An 18,021-nucleotide genomic window follows, 5' to 3' on the forward strand; every position below is an offset into this window, starting at 1 on the left:
AAAAGGGATCACATGATCCTGGGACACGGCAACCATCATAAATACGTGCCAGTTGCCAAGAGTCCAGATTTTGATCAATGACTTACAACTAGTCTTTTAGTTATCAAAGTTACAACATTGAAAAAAGTGACTAGTGGCCTTTTTTCACACCTATGACCATTGCAGCATCTCCACGGTCAGGTGATCAAAATTCAGACACTTGCCAACTGACTCATATTTATGACAGCTGCAGTGTCCCGGGGTCACGTGATCCCTTTTTGTGACCTTTGGACCAGTGAAGTCCATGGGGAAGCCAGATTCACTTAACAACCGTGTTGCTAACTTAACGACTGCAGTGATTCACTTCCCAGCTGAGGCAAGAAAGGTCATAATATGGGGCAAAACTCACTTAACAAATGTCTTGCTTAGCAATGGAAATTTTGGGCTCAGTTCTGGTCGTAACCTGAGGACTACCTGTATATAATAATAATAGTAGTAGTAATGATAATTGGGGAAAAAGCAGAAACCACAGAATGTATGGAAATAGGTGATGATTCTTAGTTCTTGTGCATAGATATACCAGCCCTCCAACCATTACGTCTGCTCATTGAATCCAAAATGTCCACAATTTTTGTGACTGCCATTCAACAACTCCTGACCAAATAACAGAATGACAGAATAGCATAATGACAGAATAACAACAGAATAACTAACAGAATAACACAGAATAACACAATAACAAACAGAATACCAGAATAATAACAGAATAACAAACACAATAACAACAGAATAACACAAAATAACAGAATAACAACAGAATAACAAACAGAATAACAGAATAACAACAGAATAACAGAATAACAACAGAATAACAGAATAAAAACAGAATAACAGAATAACAAACAGAATAACAGAATAACAACAGAATAACAACAGAATAATAGAATAACGAGTTGTAAAGGGACCTTGGAGGTTATCTAGTTCAACCCCCTGCTCAGCCATCTTGCCCCTGAGATGCCCTGCAAATCCTTTGCACAAGAAGCCAGTTTCAAACTGCTCCAAAGCAAACTGCTTCCCTTTCATATTTTTCTGTCGTGCAGCAGAGGACTTAAAATAGAAAAAAAAGCAAGAAAACTATATATCTGGCTGCCTATTAATTTAAACCTCGAGCCAGGAAGAAGTCAACGAACTGTAATTTATTAGCTGTCAAGGCCTGAAAAATTCCTTTTGACACCATATTTTCAGTTATTACATGCTTTCCTGCAGGGCGACAGTGTAATTCTATAGAGAGCTTTCTCGAGAAACGTATCAAGGCAGAGGGCAGCTAGGGCCTTATTATTATCCCTCTTCCTCCCACTCCTTCTGAGTGGCTTTTGGTTGGGTCCCTATCCACCCCAGCCTGCTCCCTCTCTAGGTTCCTCAGCTGTGCGTAAAGCTAATCTGATGTAGGAGAACGAAGGGCAGAACCTGGGGGTGGAGTTAAAAGAGAGATCAGCCTACAATCCCTACGTTGCCACACGTGAACTAAGTCTAACTTCTTTTGAGTGCGGTTGATTCTTGTCTAACTCTAGCCAGGAGCTGACTGTTAGTTGAGAAGATTCCTGGGCATAGATTTTAGCAATGAATCAGTTCATTGGACCTGATCTTACATCATCCATCCATCCATCCATCCATCCATCCATCCATCCATCCATCCATCCATCCATCCATCCATCCATCCATCCATCCATCCATCCATCCATCCATCTATCTATCTATCTATCTATCTATCTATCTATCTATCTATCTATCTATCTATCTATCTATCTATCTATCTATCAGTCTATCTATCTGTCTGTCTGTCTGTCTGTCTGTCTGTCTGTCTATCTATCTATCCATCCTTCCACACATCTATCTATCTATCTATCTATCTATCTATCTATCTATCTATCTATCAATCTATCAATCTATCAATCTATCAATCTATCTATCTATCTATCTATCTATCTATCCATCCATCCATCCATCCATCCATCCATCCATTCTTTCACCACCAGCATAGATACCATTGATTATAGCAGGTTTTTCCCTTAATAGTAGGACATGTACACAAGTGCATCTTTCAACCTCAGCTTTATGGGCATCTATGGAACCTGGCAGGGGCACAATGGCTCAGTGGTTAAAGAACCTGAGCTTGTCAGATGGAAAACTGGCAGCCCAGGTTCAAGACCCGAGCACCACATGACGGGGTGAGCTCGCGTTCCTCACTCCAGCTCCTGCCCACTTAGCAGTTCGAAAGCATGCCAATGCGAGTAGATTAATAGGTACCACTTCGGTGGGAAGGTAACAGTGTTCCCTGTCCCTTGGCATATAGCCATGCTGGTCACATGACCATGGAAAGGCTCTTTGGACAATGCTGGCTCTCATGGCTAAGAAATGGAGATGAGCACCACCACTAGAGTTGGACAGATTGGACAGGGGAAACCTTTTACCTTTTCTCTATCGAACCGCAGAATAACAGAGTTGGAAGAGACCTTGGAGGTCTTCTAGTCCACCCCCTTGCTCAGGCAGGAAAACGTACACCATTTCAGTCAAATGGTTGTCCAAGCTCTTCTTGAAAACCTCCAGTGATGGAGCACCCACAGCTTTCGGAGGCAAGTTGTTCCACTGGTTAATTGCCCTCGCTGTTAAGAAGTTTCTCCTTAAGGCCAAGTTGCTTCTCTCTTTGATTAGTTTTCATCCATTGTTTCTTGTCTTGCCTTTTGGTTCTTTGGAAAATAAGTTGACCCCACTCTTTTTGTGGCAGCCTCTCAAATACTGGAATACTGCTATCATGTCACCCCAAGCTGGTACATGTATACAGTACATGTGTACATTAGTGAAGGACCAAGGGAGACATGATAGCAGTGTTCCAAAATTTGAGGGGTTGTCACAGAGAGGAGGGAAGCCAACCTATTTTCCAAAGCACCTGAAGGCCAGACAAGGAATAATGGATGGAAACGGATCAAGGAGAGACTCAACCTAGAAATAAGGAGAAATCTTTTGACAGTGAGAACAATCAACCAGTGGAACAGTTTGCTTTCAGATGTTGTGGGTGCTTCATCAACTGAAGCTTTCAAGAAGAGACTGGACAACCATCTGATATAGGGTCTCCTGCTTAAGCAAGGGGTTGGACTAAATGACCCATAAGGTCCCTTCCAACTCTGTCATTCTATTCTATTCTGTCTATACTTCTGCAGCATTTCAATGTGAAAAGCTTTGTGCGCATGCAAGATTCAGCCTTCAGGGATGTTTTGGGGGTTTTTTTGAGAAATAAACCATCCTAAGCCCAATCCACTAGCAAGTTTTCTCCTCTTTACAACTGCCTGCACATTCAGAAAGATATTCCCTTGGGGGTCAGTGGGACCGCTTCCTAAATAAGTGTGAAATAGGACTCTCGCTGCTTTGAGATATATGGCAATGAGAAATAATATGAAAATTGGTAAGTGTTCAGATGGATATCAAATGAAAGCTATGCATTTAGCCCTGCGCTTGTCAAAGATGGCAGGAAGCGTTTGTAGACAAAAATGACCATGTGAGAACAGAGTTCAATAAAGCCGGCCAGGGTTAATTAGTTCTTTGGTCCAACTAGTTAAACACTGTAAACTTTGTCGTGTGTCAGGCACAATTCTGCTTGGAGTCGTCTGGGGAAGGGCAATGAAAGTGAGACTTTTCACACCAAGAAAAATATTTGTACTACAGAGGTGCGATTGCTCCCCAGCATTTAATATTGGTTGGGTTCACACAACACACTGACCTTACTGAATTAATCCATTTTCTGGATTTGAACTTATCAAATGGTGTTGGATTCATACAACATGCTCACTGAAATTAAAACCCATCAAATGTAATGTGCTGCGCATAAGCATACACAGCAGCTAAGTATTTGATGGATCTTGATCTTGTTGACGTATGTTGTGGGAACCCTAGTATAGAGTAGAGTAGAGTAGAGTAGAGTAGAGTAGAGTAGAGTAGAGTAGAGTAGGGTAGGGTAAGGTAGGGCAGGCATAAGAATAGAATGAAATTAGACTAACTAGACTAGACTAGAGACTAGAGACTAGAGACTAGAGACTAGAGACTAGAGACTAGAGACTAGAGACTAGAGACTAGAGACTAGAGACTAGAGACTAGAGACTAGAGACTAGAACAGAACAGAACAGAACAGAACAGAACAGAACAGAACAGAACAGAACAGAACAGAATAGAATAGAATAGAATAGAATAGAATAGAATAGAATAGAATAGAATTCTTTATTGGCCAAGTGTGATTGGACACACAAGGAATTTGTCTCCAGTTCATAATATGCAACACTTAGCTATAGTTGTAGGACACTAAATAAGCAATCAACATAAATCATACTAGGATACTAAATAAAATAATTAATATAAATCATAAGATTACCATAGCTAGATTGACATCCTGAAGACCTGTTGCCAACTGATATAATCCAGATTTTTCTGAAGACAGACCCTTCAGTTGGGCTAGTCTACATTATAGCCTTCAACCATCAATTAAGTTAGGACCACAAAGATGGAAGCTACCTGGAAAGTGATGAAAGGGAGCAGGTGATGAAGGTAGGGCTGAGTTTGATAGGTTGATGAGTTGGCTTGTGAGTTGATAAGTTTCCCACACCACTTCCAGGAAGTTCAGCCACTTGCAACCTAGGATTATTTTCACATGGACCTCAGATCCACACAGTAGACCAGGGTGTCTTCAGACGTGGCCCTTTTATGACTCGTGGACTTCAACTCCCAGAATTCCTCAGCCAGCATGCCTGGCTGAGGAATTCTTGGAGTTGGAGTCCACGAGTCATAAAAGGGCCGAGTTTGAAGACCCCTGCAGTAGACCTTCTGACAAGCAAAGTCAATGGGGAAAGCAGATTCACTTAACAACCATCTTACTAATTTCACAATCGCAGTGATGCGCTTAACAACAGTGACAAGCAAGCTTGTGAAATGGGACAAAATTCACTTAACTGCCTCACTTAGCTACAGAAATTGTGGGCTCGGTTCTGGCTGCAATGCCAGGACCACCTAGGTTATTTAGGGACTTCTTTCCAAACTTTTATTCAGGTGTTGAAGGAAAAGTCTTCATCATGGTTCAGTCCAAGCCAAGAATAAACAACATGGCGCCTGCTTTAGAAAGAAGGTTGCAGTTTATTGAAGAGGAGAGCCAGACAGGAAGAAACGAGAGAGAGCACATGTAGGGAGTGGGTTTTTATACCTTCTGGAGCCTTTTGTTTGGAGTTATTTCCTGTTCCTGTTTGAGGCTTTGTATTTCCTGTGTCATGTATTCTGACTTGAGTCTGAGTGTGCCCCTTTGGCATCTGCGGGTTTATTTATTTATTTTTTATTTTAATTCCATTTATATCCCGCCCTTCTCTGAAGACTCAGGGCGGCTTACAAACTTAGCAGTAGCCTTCATTCTATGTATATGCCTGCTTATTAGGGCTTTCACACACACCCCAAGCGGCATTATTACAAAGTCAGCTTAATTGCCCCCAACAATCTGGGTCCTCATTTTACCTACCTTGGAAGGATGGAAGGCTGAGTCAACCTTGAGCCTGGTGGGATGCGAACCTGCACTAATTGCAGGCAGCTGGTGTTACTTAAGGAGGCATTAGCCCACTGCTCCACCAAGGCTCAAGGGTTAATCCTATTATGTCCTGTCTTAAGAGTTTGGGTGGGGTATGTAGATTTTAGGTGTCTTTGTCTTCTTAATCTTCTAGCTTCAACCTTCCTGAATGGTTTACATCTGCATTTCTACAGAGCTGGTTTCTGCTTGGGGGACGGAGACTTGGGGCTATTAAGAAAACTGGGCGTGTTTTTCTGCCCCTTTAAGATCCTTTGAGAAAATATATTTTTCTGCCCTTTTAATATTTCCTTCTCTGGGGGGGGGAGGCTGACTTCCCACACAGGTGTGCATGCAATCCTTCCATAATTTTAGTTGGCTTCCTTTCTCCCCCCTCCCCCCTCCACTCCCCTCTTCCTTTTGCACCTTGATTTGATTTCTTGCTTACAGACCGTAAGCCTGTTTATTATTCAAACTCCAGTTTTGGAATGCATTGGGTGAACTGCAATTCAAATATTAGATTTGATTCTCAGATCCCAGGCTGAGCTCCTGTGGATTTCATCCACCTTCCCCCGATCAAGCTTCAACTGTGGGGCTTTGAACTTTTTTTTTTCCCCCAAAGTATAAAGAACATGTTCATGCTGCTATCTGATAAATGGCGTAATCATCCTCAGTGCAAAAACGAATTGCAACAGCTGCGATGGCAAGATGAGGCTATTAAGGTTAGTAAGCAGAACCCAAACATTAATATGTCCTCATCCTGCCATCGCAGCTGTTGCAATTCTTTCTTTTTTTTTTTTTGCATTTGCATGAAATTGGAATCAGAGAAGGAAAGCCAGAAGTTTAAGTTTAAGTTTATTGAATTTATATACCGCCCTTTTCCCGTAGGACTCAAGGAGGTTTACAAGGTATTTATAAACCTCAATACAATACAAAAGTTAAAAACAATTAAAAATAATTAAATTCGATCCCTGAAATAAAAATATAAAACCCCCAATTAAAAACTCTCAGCCTGGGCCAGAAAGCTCGAAGAGCCAGGTCTTCAGGTCCCGGCGGATTGAACGAAGGTCGGGGGCAGTCCTGAGCTCTACGGGCAGCTGGTTCCAAAGGGCAGGCGCACCCACTGAGAAGGCCCTCCCCCTGGGTATTGTCCGCCAGCAGTCTTTTACCGGTGGCAGCCTGAGAAGGCCCTCCCTGTGGGAGCGCACAGGACAAAGGGAACTTGATGCCGGCAGCAGGTGTTCCCTCAAATATCCCGGACCCAAGCCATACAATCCTAGCCCCTTCTTAGTAGCCACGCTTGGAATACTGCATCCAGTTTTGGTCACCATGATGTAAAAAAAGATGTTGAGACTCTAGAAAGAGTGCAGAGAAGAACAACAAAGATGATTGGGGGACTGGAGGCGAAAACATCTAAGGAACGGTTGCTGGAATTGGGTATGTCTAGTTTAATGAAGAGAAGGGCGAGGGCACGATAGCAATATTCCAATATCTCAGGGATTTCCACAAAGAAGAGGGGGTCAAAACATTTCCAAAGGATCTGATGGCAGGACAAGAAGGAATGGATGGAAGCTAATCAAGGAGAGAAGCAACCCAGAACTACTGTAAGGAAAAACTTCCTGACAGTTACAACAATTAATCTGTGGAACGACTTGCCTTCAGAAGTTGTGGGTGCTCCATCACTGGAGGTTTTCAAGAAGAGATCAGACAACCATTTGTACAGAATGATATAGGGTTTGTTGCTTGAGCAGGGGGTTGGACTAGAAGACCTTCAAGGCATCAGAAGGCAAGGCAAGACAAGAAACAATGAATGGACAGAATCAAGGAGAAAAGCAACCTAGAACTAAGGAGGAATTTCCTGACAATGAGAACAATCAACCAGTGGAACAACTTGCCTTCAGAAGTTGTGGGTGCTCCATCGCTGGACATTTCTAAGTAGAGATTGGGCAACCACTTGTCTTGGGGCTTGGACTAGAAGATCCCTTCCAACTCTATTCTTCTAAAGTATGTTCTATGTTGGTTAAGGAGAATGAGGATGTGGGTCCAACAGTGCAAGAGTACGGATGACTTGTTTAGTGACTGTTCAAAGTTACAAAGGTACTGAAAAAAGTGACCTATGACCATTTTTCACACAGAGATTTTGGGCTTCATCGCGGTCGTAAGTCAAGGACTACCTGTAGCAGATGCAACAGCCAGACATGGAGCCGAGAAAAGGGGTAAAACTTGGTTAGATAATCATTAACTTCCTTGCCTTCCCCTGAGGATGGGAAGGACATTTGTCTTCTGCAGAAACACAATAAAATGTGCAGACTTTTCTTTTAATCCTAATTAAACTAACAGGATAAAAGATTCAGTTAACAGAAAAGGATTCAACAAGTGGCAGCTTATTTTGCACTATTTATGGTAGTTGCCAAACGCTGCACTTCTTGAGAGAGGAGGGTTTTTTTAATGCCTTGGGCATTTTTCATGGTACAGAGTTTTTATTAGGTCTTTTTTTAATGACTATTTTTTACGGGGTGGGCTTCAGAGGGGAATTGGGACAGTGGGATACTCAAAACCATGGAACGTCCTCTGGATATAGCTCAGGGACATAGAATATAGAATCAAAGGGCTGAAAGGGACCTTGAAGGTCTTCTAGTCTCAACCCCTATTCAAGACAGGAGACCTTATACCATCCTGGTCAAATGGTTGTCCAATCTCAAGGAATGGAGCACCCACAACTCTGCGAAGCAAGCTATTAATTGTTGTCATTGTCAGGAAATTTCCCCTTAATTCCAGGTTGGATCTGCTTCTGGATGAGCTTCCATCCATTGCTTCTTGTCCTGCTCTCAGATGCTTTGGAGAGTAGAGTAGAGTAGAGTAGAGTAGAGTAGAGTAGAGTAGAGTAGAGTAGAATAGAATAGAATAGAATAGAATAGAATAGAATAGAATAGAATAGAATAGAATAGAATAGAATAGAATAGAATAGAATAGAATAGAATAGAATAGAATAGAATAGAATAGAATAGAATAGAATAGAATAGAATAGAATAGAATAGAATAGAATAGAATAGAATAGAGAATTGGAAGGGACATTGAAGGTCTTCTATAGAATAGAATAGAATAGAATAGAATAGAATAGAATAGAATAGAATAGAATAGAATAGAATAGAATAGAATAGAATAGAATAGAATAGAATAGAATAGAATAGAATAGAATAGAATAGAATAGAGAATTGGAAGGGACATTGGAGGTCTTCTAGTCAAGCCCCCTGCAATAGAATAGAATAGAATAGAATAGAATAGAATAGAATAGAATAGAATAGAATAGAATAGAATAGAATAGAATAGAATAGAATAGAATAGAATAGAATAGAATAGAATAGAATAGAATAGAGAATTGGAAGGGACATTGAAGGTCTTCTATAGAATAGAATAGAATAGAATAGAATAGAATAGAATAGAATAGAATAGAATAGAATAGAATAGAATAGAATAGAATAGAATAGAATAGAATAGAATAGAACAGAACAGAACAGAACAGAACAGAACAGAATAGAATAGAATAGAGAATTGGAAGGGACATTGAAGGTCTTCTATAGAATAGAATAGAATAGAATAGAATAGAATAGAATAGAATAGAATAGAATAGAATAGAATAGAATAGAATAGAATAGAATAGAATAGAATAGAATAGAATAGAATAGAATAGAATAGAATAGAATAGAGCAGAGCAGAGCAGAGCAGAGCAGAGCAGAGCAGAGCAGAGTAGAATAAGCAATAGGATGTAGAACAGGACAGGACAGGACAGAACAGAATAGAATAGAAGCTGGAAGGGACCTTGGAGGTCTTCTAGCCCAGCCCCCTGCTCAAGAATAATGTACAGACCTCCCCCACCCCAAGAATGAGCCAACCTCGCTCTTCTTTGTTCCATCCCTTCAAATATTGAAAGATGCTATCATGTCTCCCCAAGCCTTCTCGTCATTAGGCTAGACACACCTAGCGCCCCCAACCATTCATCATATGGTTTAGCTTCCAGTCCCTTTATCATCTTGGTTGCCTTTCTGTGCGCTTTTTCCAGAGTCTTGGCATCTTTTTTGATATTGTGGTAATCAGAACGTGAGGCAACATTCCAAGGGTGGCCTCACACTAATCTGGTGTAAAGAGGTACTGACCCTTCTCGTGATCTTGATGCTCTCTCTCTCTCTCTCTCTCTCTCTCTCTCTCTCTCTCTCTCTCTCTCTCTGTTGATGCAGCCTAGGACTGCATGGGCTTTTTTTGCCTCTGCAGCACATTGCTTGGCAGAGGACTCAAGATGAGAACAGAAACCTCAGACTATTTCTGCGTTGTCCTAAATGATAGCAGAGATTTCCAAATGGACTGGGAAGATTGTTGAATTTAAAGGACAAGTTTCTGAATCAGAGGTTGGAAAGGGTTGGTGAAGGAAAGAAGGAAAAAAGGAAACAGAAGAGAGAAGAAAGAAAAGAAAAGAAAAGGAAAGAAAAGGAAAGAAAAGGAAAGAAAAGGAAAGAAAGAAAGAAAGAAAGAAAGAAAGAAAGAAAGAAAGAAAGAAAGAAAGAAAGAAAGAAAGAAAGAAAGAAAGAAAGAAAGAAAGAAAGAGGGAGGGAGGGAGGGAGGGAGGAAGGGCTGATGAATGAAAGAAGAAAAAGAAACAGAAGAAGAGAGAGAGAGAGAGAGAGAGAGAGAGAGAGAGAGAGAGAGAGAGAAAGAAAGAAAGAAAGAAAGAAAGAAAGAAAGAAAGAAAGAAAGAAAGAAAGAAAGAAAGAAAGAAAGAAAGAAAGAAAGAAGGAAGGAAGGAAGGAAGGAAGGAAGGAAGGAAGGAAGGAAGGAAGGAAGGAAGGAAGGAAGGAAGGAAGGAACAAAGGAAGGAACAAAGGAAGGAAGGAAGGAAGGAAGGAAGGAAAGAAAGAAAGAAAAAGGGTGGGAGGGAAGGAAGGAAGGAAGGAGAGACAGGAGGGGAAGGAATTAGCTGAGAAAAGAAATGTAGAAATCTGGGGGGGAAATGTGGATGAATTTTTATGCAATCAGAAAGCTGTAATAATGCTAATAAAGGAACACATTCAGACATCAGGAGAACAAGCCCTTGCAATGCCAGAATTTAAATCAGGGCCGGGCCTTTCGTTCTCATCCCCTTTCTTCAAAAGGAGAAAATGGAATTTTCTAAGCGCAGGAAAGGAGGAATTAACAATTGGCAGCTTTTTCGACCTTTTGTCTTTCGGCAAATCCCATTTAATCACTGCCTTTAATATTAAGAGGGCTCTGGGCTGAGCTGGGCTGTCTCCGATGGAGAGGGTAGACCCGTCACTGGCAACTTCCAGGAAGTGTTTCAATTACCTCCACCGCAAGCTTTGCAAACCAAGTTTAATTTGATCTGAACTCTTGTCACCAAAGTGAGTGACTAAAAGACAAGGGGGGGGGGGGAACCACAGACTTTCCTCCTAGTCTTCTTTTCCTTTTAATCTTGCTTCGTCTCCAGACCTGTTCACGGAGTCCCAAGAGAGATCTCACAGTATATTAATGCCACAGCCTTTTTAGGTTCCTGGATGAGATTTCCCCGTTTCTGTTTCTCCGAGCGCCTCTGGGTCACCGGTCGAAAGGAGTCGAGAGGCTGAAACGCATTTCCTTGATGTCCCCGGCTGGGTTGCCAAACATCCCGATGGGGGAGGTCAAGCAGCACTGAAGTGTTGAAGGGAAAGTCTTCATCGTAGTTTAGTCCAAGCCGGGACTAAACAACATGGCGACTGATTTAGAAAGAAGGTTGCAGTTTATTGAAGAGGAGAGCCAGACAGGAAGATGGCTCTGGCAGAAAAGAGAGCAAGCACATGTAGGGAGTGGGGTTTTATACCCTCCGGGGCTCTTGAAGTCGTTTCCCGTTCCTGTTTGAGGCTCTGTATTTCCTGTGTCATGTATTTTGACCTGGGTCCCTTTGGCACCTGTGGGTTAATCCTATTACGTCCTGTCTTAGAGTTTCGGTGGGGTATGTAGATTTTAGGTGGTTTTTGTCTTCATAAGCTTCTAGCTGGAGGGCTCCAAATTTCCTGAATGGATTATCACATCTGCGTTTCCACAGAGCTGGTTTCTGCTTGGGGGAGGGAGACTTGGGGCTAACTGGGCATGCTTTTCTGCCTCTCTAAGAACCTTTGAGAAAGTATATTTTTCTGTCCTTATAATATTATTTCCTTCTCTGGGGGTGGGGGTGGGGGGTGGGGCTGACTTCCCACTGGAGATTTGCTCTGAGCAAATGCCAGCATTTCATCGGGCCCAAACTCAGCCAAACGTGAGCCTCACAGCAGTACCAGCTGTGCCGTGTATGAGGACCACATGAATCATTCACTTTGTCTTAAGTTGTACTTCAGTCTTTCTTGTTGATATATAAAGGTATTACATGTCTTTGCATCTTTGCATCTTTATATCTATATCTATCTCTCCCTCTATCTTTATCTCTATCTAGTCATCCCTATCTCTATTTTTTTATCTCTCTCTCCATCTCCATCTCTATCTGTGTCTATCTACCTAAACCTAGCTAGATAGCTCTACCTCTCTCCTTCTCCCTCTATCTATCTCTATCTCTTTCTCTTCTGTCTCTCTCTCCCTATTTCTATCTCTCTCTCTACCTTGATCTGTCTATCTATATCTACAGTATTTCTATCTATCTATCTATCTATCTATCTATCTATCTATCTATCTATCTATCTATCATCTATCTGTCTGTCTCTGTCTCTGTCTGTCTGTCTGTCTATCTATCTATCTATCTGTCTGTCTCTCTCTGTGTGTCTGTCTGTCTGTCTGTCTGTCTATCTATCTATCTATCTATCTATCTATCTATCTATCTATCTATCTCTATCTCTATCTCTGTCTTATCTGTCTCTCTCTCTCCCTATTTCTATCTCTATACCTCTGTCTATCTACATCTATTTCTATCTCTATCTCTATCTCTCTGTCTCTCTCTCTCTATCTATCTATATCTCTACTTCTGTCTATATCTCTTTCTCTTATCTGTCTCTCCCAATTTCTACCTCTATCTGTCAGTCTATCTATATCTATTTCTATCTCTATTTCTCTATCTATCTATCTATCTATCTATCTATCTATCTATCTATCTATCTATCTATCTATCATCTATCTATCTATCTATCTATCTATCTATCTATCTATCTATCTATCTATCTATCTATATCTTTCTCTTATCTGTCTCTCTCTCTCCCTATCTCTATCTCTGTCTACCTCTATCTGTCTGTCTATCTATCTATTTCAATCTCTATCTATGTCTGTCTCTCTGTCTATCTCTCTATCCCCCCCCCTCTCTATCTCTATCTGTAAAAAAAATGCCCACTGGTGGATTGATTCTGCTGAAATCCTCTTGACGTTTCCTCTTTATGCTCAGCTTTTACAATCCTTGGTTTTACAAACAGTGAGAACAATTAACCAGTGGAACAACTGAAGCGGTGAATGCTCCAACACTGGAGGTTTTTAAGAAGAGACTGGCCAGCCATTTGTCTGAAATGGTATAGGGTCTCCTGCTTGAGCAAAGGGTTGGACTAGATGACCTCCCAGGTCTTCTTCTCACTTGTGGTGCCTCAGGATAAGACAAGCGAAAAAGTACAAGACATTCCTGGAGTAAAACGCTTGCTTGCAACTTGTTGCAGATCCTGTTGGAAGCCCTGATGGCAAAATAGAGTTAAATAAAACCTCATGCTTTAAGGAGAAAGCGGGGGTGGGGGGGGAGAGAAATACATTTCTTTGCTAATTTCGAGCTGCATCGAATCTTGGTTAAGTTTGTTGAATGACTGGGATGGGCTGGATTGCAAAGGGCTAAAGGGCAGGAGAAGGTCCCTGCTGATAGAAGTGGAATACAGGTAATCCTCAACTTACAGCAGTTCATTTAGCGACCGTTAAAAAGTTACAACGGCGCCGAAAAAGTGACTGATGACCGTTTTCCACACTGAACAACCGTTGCAGCATCCCGGTGGTCACGTGATCAAAATTGAGAGGCTTGGCAACTGACTCGTATTTATGACGGTTGCCGTGTCCCGGGGTCACGCGATCTCCTTTTGCGACCTTCTGACAAGCAAAGTCAAAGGGGGAAGCCGGATCCACTTAACAACCACGTGACTAACTTATCCACCATAGTGATTCACTTAACAACGGTGGCAAGAAAGGTCACAAAAGGGGGCAAAAGTCCCTGGACAACGCTTTCGCTTAGCGACAGAGATGTTGGGCTCAGTGGCGGTCATAAGTCGAGGACTACCCGCATTGGGCATTGTGAGAGCCTGCACACAGCATTTTCTCGCAATCAGTTGTGAGGAAGGGGTCGTTTTATTTTTTATTTTTAAGGGGTTTGCTGCCTTCTGGGGTTTGGATTTGTTTGGAAATGCAGACCACACTGGCAAAATAGGCCAGGGAATTGTGGCTTTTGCTGAAGATGAATGTAGCCTTTGTGGCATTCCAGGGGAAAAAAGGCAAACCAAGATGAATAAATCATGATTAAATTAGAATCTAAGGGTTCATAAAGACAAGCAAAGCTTTCTTTTGTCCTTTATTTATGATTATCCTTCCTTCCTCCCTCCCTCCCTTCCTTTCTTCCTTCTCTCCCTCCTTTTGCTTTCCTTACTTCTTTTTCCTTCCTTCCTTCCATTTTTCCTTCCCTCCTTCCCTCCTCCTTTATTCTCTCCCTCCTTCTCCATCCACTTCCTTCCTCCCTCCCTCCCTCCTTCTCTCCCCCCTTTCCCTTCCCTTCCCTTCCTTCTTTCTCTCCCTCCATTTCCTTCCTTCCATTTTTCCTTCCCTACTCCCTTCTTTATTCTCTCCCTCCTTCTCCATCCACTTCCTTCCTCCCTCCCTCCTTCTCTCCCTCCTTTCCCTTCCCTTCCCTTCCTTCTTTCTCTCCCTCCTTTTCCTTCCTTCTATTTTTCCTTCCCTCCTTCCCTCCTCCTTTATACTCTCCCTCCTTCTCCATCCACTTCCTTCCTTCCTTCCTGCCTCCCTCCCTCCCTCCTTCTTTCCCTCCCTTCCCTTCCCTTCCCTTCCTTCTTTCTCTCCCTCCTTTTCCTTCCTTCCTTTTTTCCTTTCCTCCCTCCCTCCCAGCTCCCTTCTTTTCTCTCTCCCCCTGTTTCTCCAATCTCCATCCCCTCCCTCCCTCCACCCCTCTTTTTAATTACTCTACGAAATATTTTATTTCCCTCTTCGTTCTTCCCCTTGCTTTTACCTGCCTATCAGAAAAGCTGACACTCATTTAGGTGATAAAGGCAAGGCAGGTGACAAGTCCACAGCCGCCACTTCTGCCCAGTGCTTAGGGCAGAGTCCTGCTTGTCACTGGCCCAGTTGGATCACCCGGGTCCTCCGTCTTCCTCACCCCCTGCCTTGTTAATTGACAATTCTCACTTCCTGGGCCAGCCACACACCAGCCACACCTTTTCCCTTTATTATCTTTCTCCCTCGTTCTCCCCGCCGCCACTCGTCTGACAACCCGGCAGCCTCACAAGTTCTCATCAAAACAGGTTATTTTAAATATAAATAGAACGAGGAATAATTTAACCCCTGTTTGCACCAGGGAAGGTGTTGGGACTTCCTATAAACACCAGGAGGGAGGCTTAAAAACACTGCATATTTGAACTGACAAGTCTTATGAAAAGAAAAAAAATGGGGGGGGACCACCATTTGGCTAGCAACAGGGCCTGGGTGCTCTGCAGCGAGGATGCGCATTGGAGCAGACGAGGTTGGCTTCCCAGCTGGGGCAGCTCAAAAGCAGGGACCAGTGTACCCCCAGTTTAGTACTCAACACTCAGGTAGGAAACTGGTCTTTACCTGGGTGGAAACGGGGCTGGTGGAGGTAGAAACAAAGACAAAACATCAGCCCAGTATGGAGCTGGAGAAAGTGGGGATGGAGCTGGGGAAGAGATAATAGATATATAACACAAAGGCCTCTCCTTTCCAGCACGACTGAGGCTACCCAGTTGGGTCATGAAGCATCTGCAGGAAAACCAGCAAGGTCAGAGATCATCCAGGACCTCCCTTCTCCTCCTCCTCCTGCCTCTCCTCTCCTCTCCACAAAACTTGGTCCCTTCTAGCACTTGATGGTGTTCCCTAGTTGGGTCGTGAAAAGCTGCAAGAAAAGCACCCAGGCCAGAGAGCACCAAGGATCCCACAAATCTCCTCCTCCTCCTCCTCCTCCTCCTCCTCCTCCTCCTCCTCCTCCTCCTCCTCCTCCTCCTCCTCCTCTCCACAAACCCCATTCCCTTCTAGCACTAATTGGGTCATGAAACGTCTGTAAGAAAACAAACCAAGCTTAGAGAGCACCAAGGACCACACAGTCCTCTTCCTCCTCCTCTTCCGAAACCTCTCTCCATTCTAGCACTGATGACGTTCCCTAGTTGGGTCGTGAAAATCTGCAAGAAAAGCACCCAGGTCAGAGACAACCAAGGACCCTGTCAGAATCCATTTATATCACATTCATAAATGTATGTTTAAAACATTATTTCCCCCCCCCACGGATTCTGCCATCTCCCGAGGAAGGAGGAGCGGATGTGGATTCAGCCTGCCTTAGGTTATTTCAAAGACCAAGGGAAACCTTTTGAACTGGGGGAACAAAGGGGAGGATTAGGGAAGGAGGCATCTGGCCTGTGTCTCCATTTGAATCTGTAAAGGAAGAAGGCAATAACCGTAAAGATCCAAAGTTCCCTTTTCCCCACAAAAGGGATGACACGAAGTAAATGATGGGGGGCTGACCAAATGGGGTTGAGGGAAGGGGGGGGGATTGAACCGGGAACTCTTTATAAAGTTTCAATCTGTAAAACAATACCAGGTCCTGTCTTGTATTTCCACAACCAAACATGTCCTAGTAAAAATTCCTTTTGGACTAGAACTGACTCCAAAAGTTTTCATTTTCCTAAGACGTGGATTGGGGTGGATCCTGACAGACCCCCCACAATCTCCTCTTCCTCCTCCTCTTCCTCCTCCTTCTCACAAACCCCTCTCCCTTCTCGCACTAACGAGGCGACCTAGCTGGGTAACAAAACATCTGCCAGAAAACAATCATGCTCAGAGATCACTAAGGACCCCTCATATTCCACCATACACACAGAGACACACACCGTGCCCTGTTGGGATGCCTGCCCCCCCCCCATGGTAGAATCTGAACAAACATTGATTTGTGCATCCTTGCCATACGCCTTGTAGCTCGGAGACCCCACCACCTGCCTTTCCTCAGAAAAAAAAAATTTAAAGTCAGATTAAGCCGCCTCTCCTGCAGGTTGCATTTCTTGGCCCGCTTCCTTCTGAAGGAAGCCAACAGAATCTGTTTATTTATTGACAAGGATTTATTCAAATTGGTGACATCTGTTCTGTAAATGTCTCGGGGCGGGGAGGGGGAGGAGGAGAGAAGAACCGCACGCAAACATTTTCAGAGTGTTTAATGAACTCTAAATGAAGAAATTTATGCATTAGGGTAAAAAAAAAGCTTATATGCATTGTGAAGGGTTATTTATCTTTTTAAAGTGTCTACGGCCATGATGCATATCCTGGAACTAATTTGAGACTGAACGTTGAGTTTCCTCTGATCCAGCGGCCTCATTTTCCCTGATGTAGGACCTGTGCCGGATACAGGCGGTCCTCAAATTACAACGGTTCATTTAGTGACCATTCAAAGTTACAACAGCCCGGGGGGGGGGGAAGAAAGGGACTTGTGAGCACTTTTCACACTCTTGGACCCTTGGTAACAACTGACTCATACTTATGACAGTCACACTGTCCTGTGGTCAGGTGAATCCCATTTTGCCACCTCTTGACAAGGAAAATCCATGGGGAAGCCAGATTCGCTTAACAACCGTGTTACTAACTTAACAACTGCAGTGACTCACTTAACAACTGTGGCAAGAAAGGTCGTGAAAACAAGGCAAAACCCACTTAACAATTGTCTCACTCAACAACAGAAACTCTGGGCTAAATTGTGGTGATAAGTCGAGGACAACCTGAGTAAACCTTTCCTTGCAATTCACAATTTAGGTCAGGGGTCTTCAAACTTGGCCCTTTTATGAATTGTGGACTTCAACTCCCAGAATTCCTCAGCCAGCATGCCTGGCTGAGGAATTCTGGGAGTTGAAGTCCACAAGTCATAAAGAGGCCACAGTTCTCCATGCTGGCTGAGGAATTCTGGGAGTTGAAGTCCACAAGTCATAAAAGGGCCAAGTTTGAAGACCCCTGATTTAGGTGCTGCAAGAGACAATCATAAAATGGGATGTCATTTAGCAATAAGAGATTTCCATTGGCCGAGGCCTAAGAGTGAGCCCCATAGATTGAGCCAACCTAGAAAACGGATATCAGTTATGGAATATATTTGGAGTCCTACAGATCCTCAAGATACAGACCGTCCTTGACTTACAACCACAATCGACCTTGGAATTTCTGTCATTAAGCCAGATGGGTGCTAAGCATCGGTTTGAAACAAGAAGGGAGGG

At 43.0% G+C, this 18,021-nt stretch overlaps 1 protein-coding gene across 1 annotated transcript in view; it reads left to right on the forward strand.

Moving 5' to 3' along the window:
• Nucleotides 1–15,263: 15,263 nt before the first annotated feature.
• The window catches only part of CELF4 (CUGBP Elav-like family member 4), a gene marked incomplete at both ends in the record, with an annotated part of 87,228 nt that continues 84,470 nt past the window's right edge, over nt 15,264–18,021 (forward strand). The window contains one exon of the mRNA XM_081316323.1: nt 15,264–15,354. Coding sequence (XP_081172449.1) covers nt 15,264–15,354 — 91 coding nt within the window. The remainder of the gene's footprint in view (nt 15,355–18,021) is intronic.

This window comes from Vipera berus, assembly GCF_964194415.1.
Source record: "Vipera berus genome assembly, chromosome: 2".
Classification (NCBI taxonomy): Eukaryota; Metazoa; Chordata; class Lepidosauria; order Squamata; family Viperidae; genus Vipera; species Vipera berus.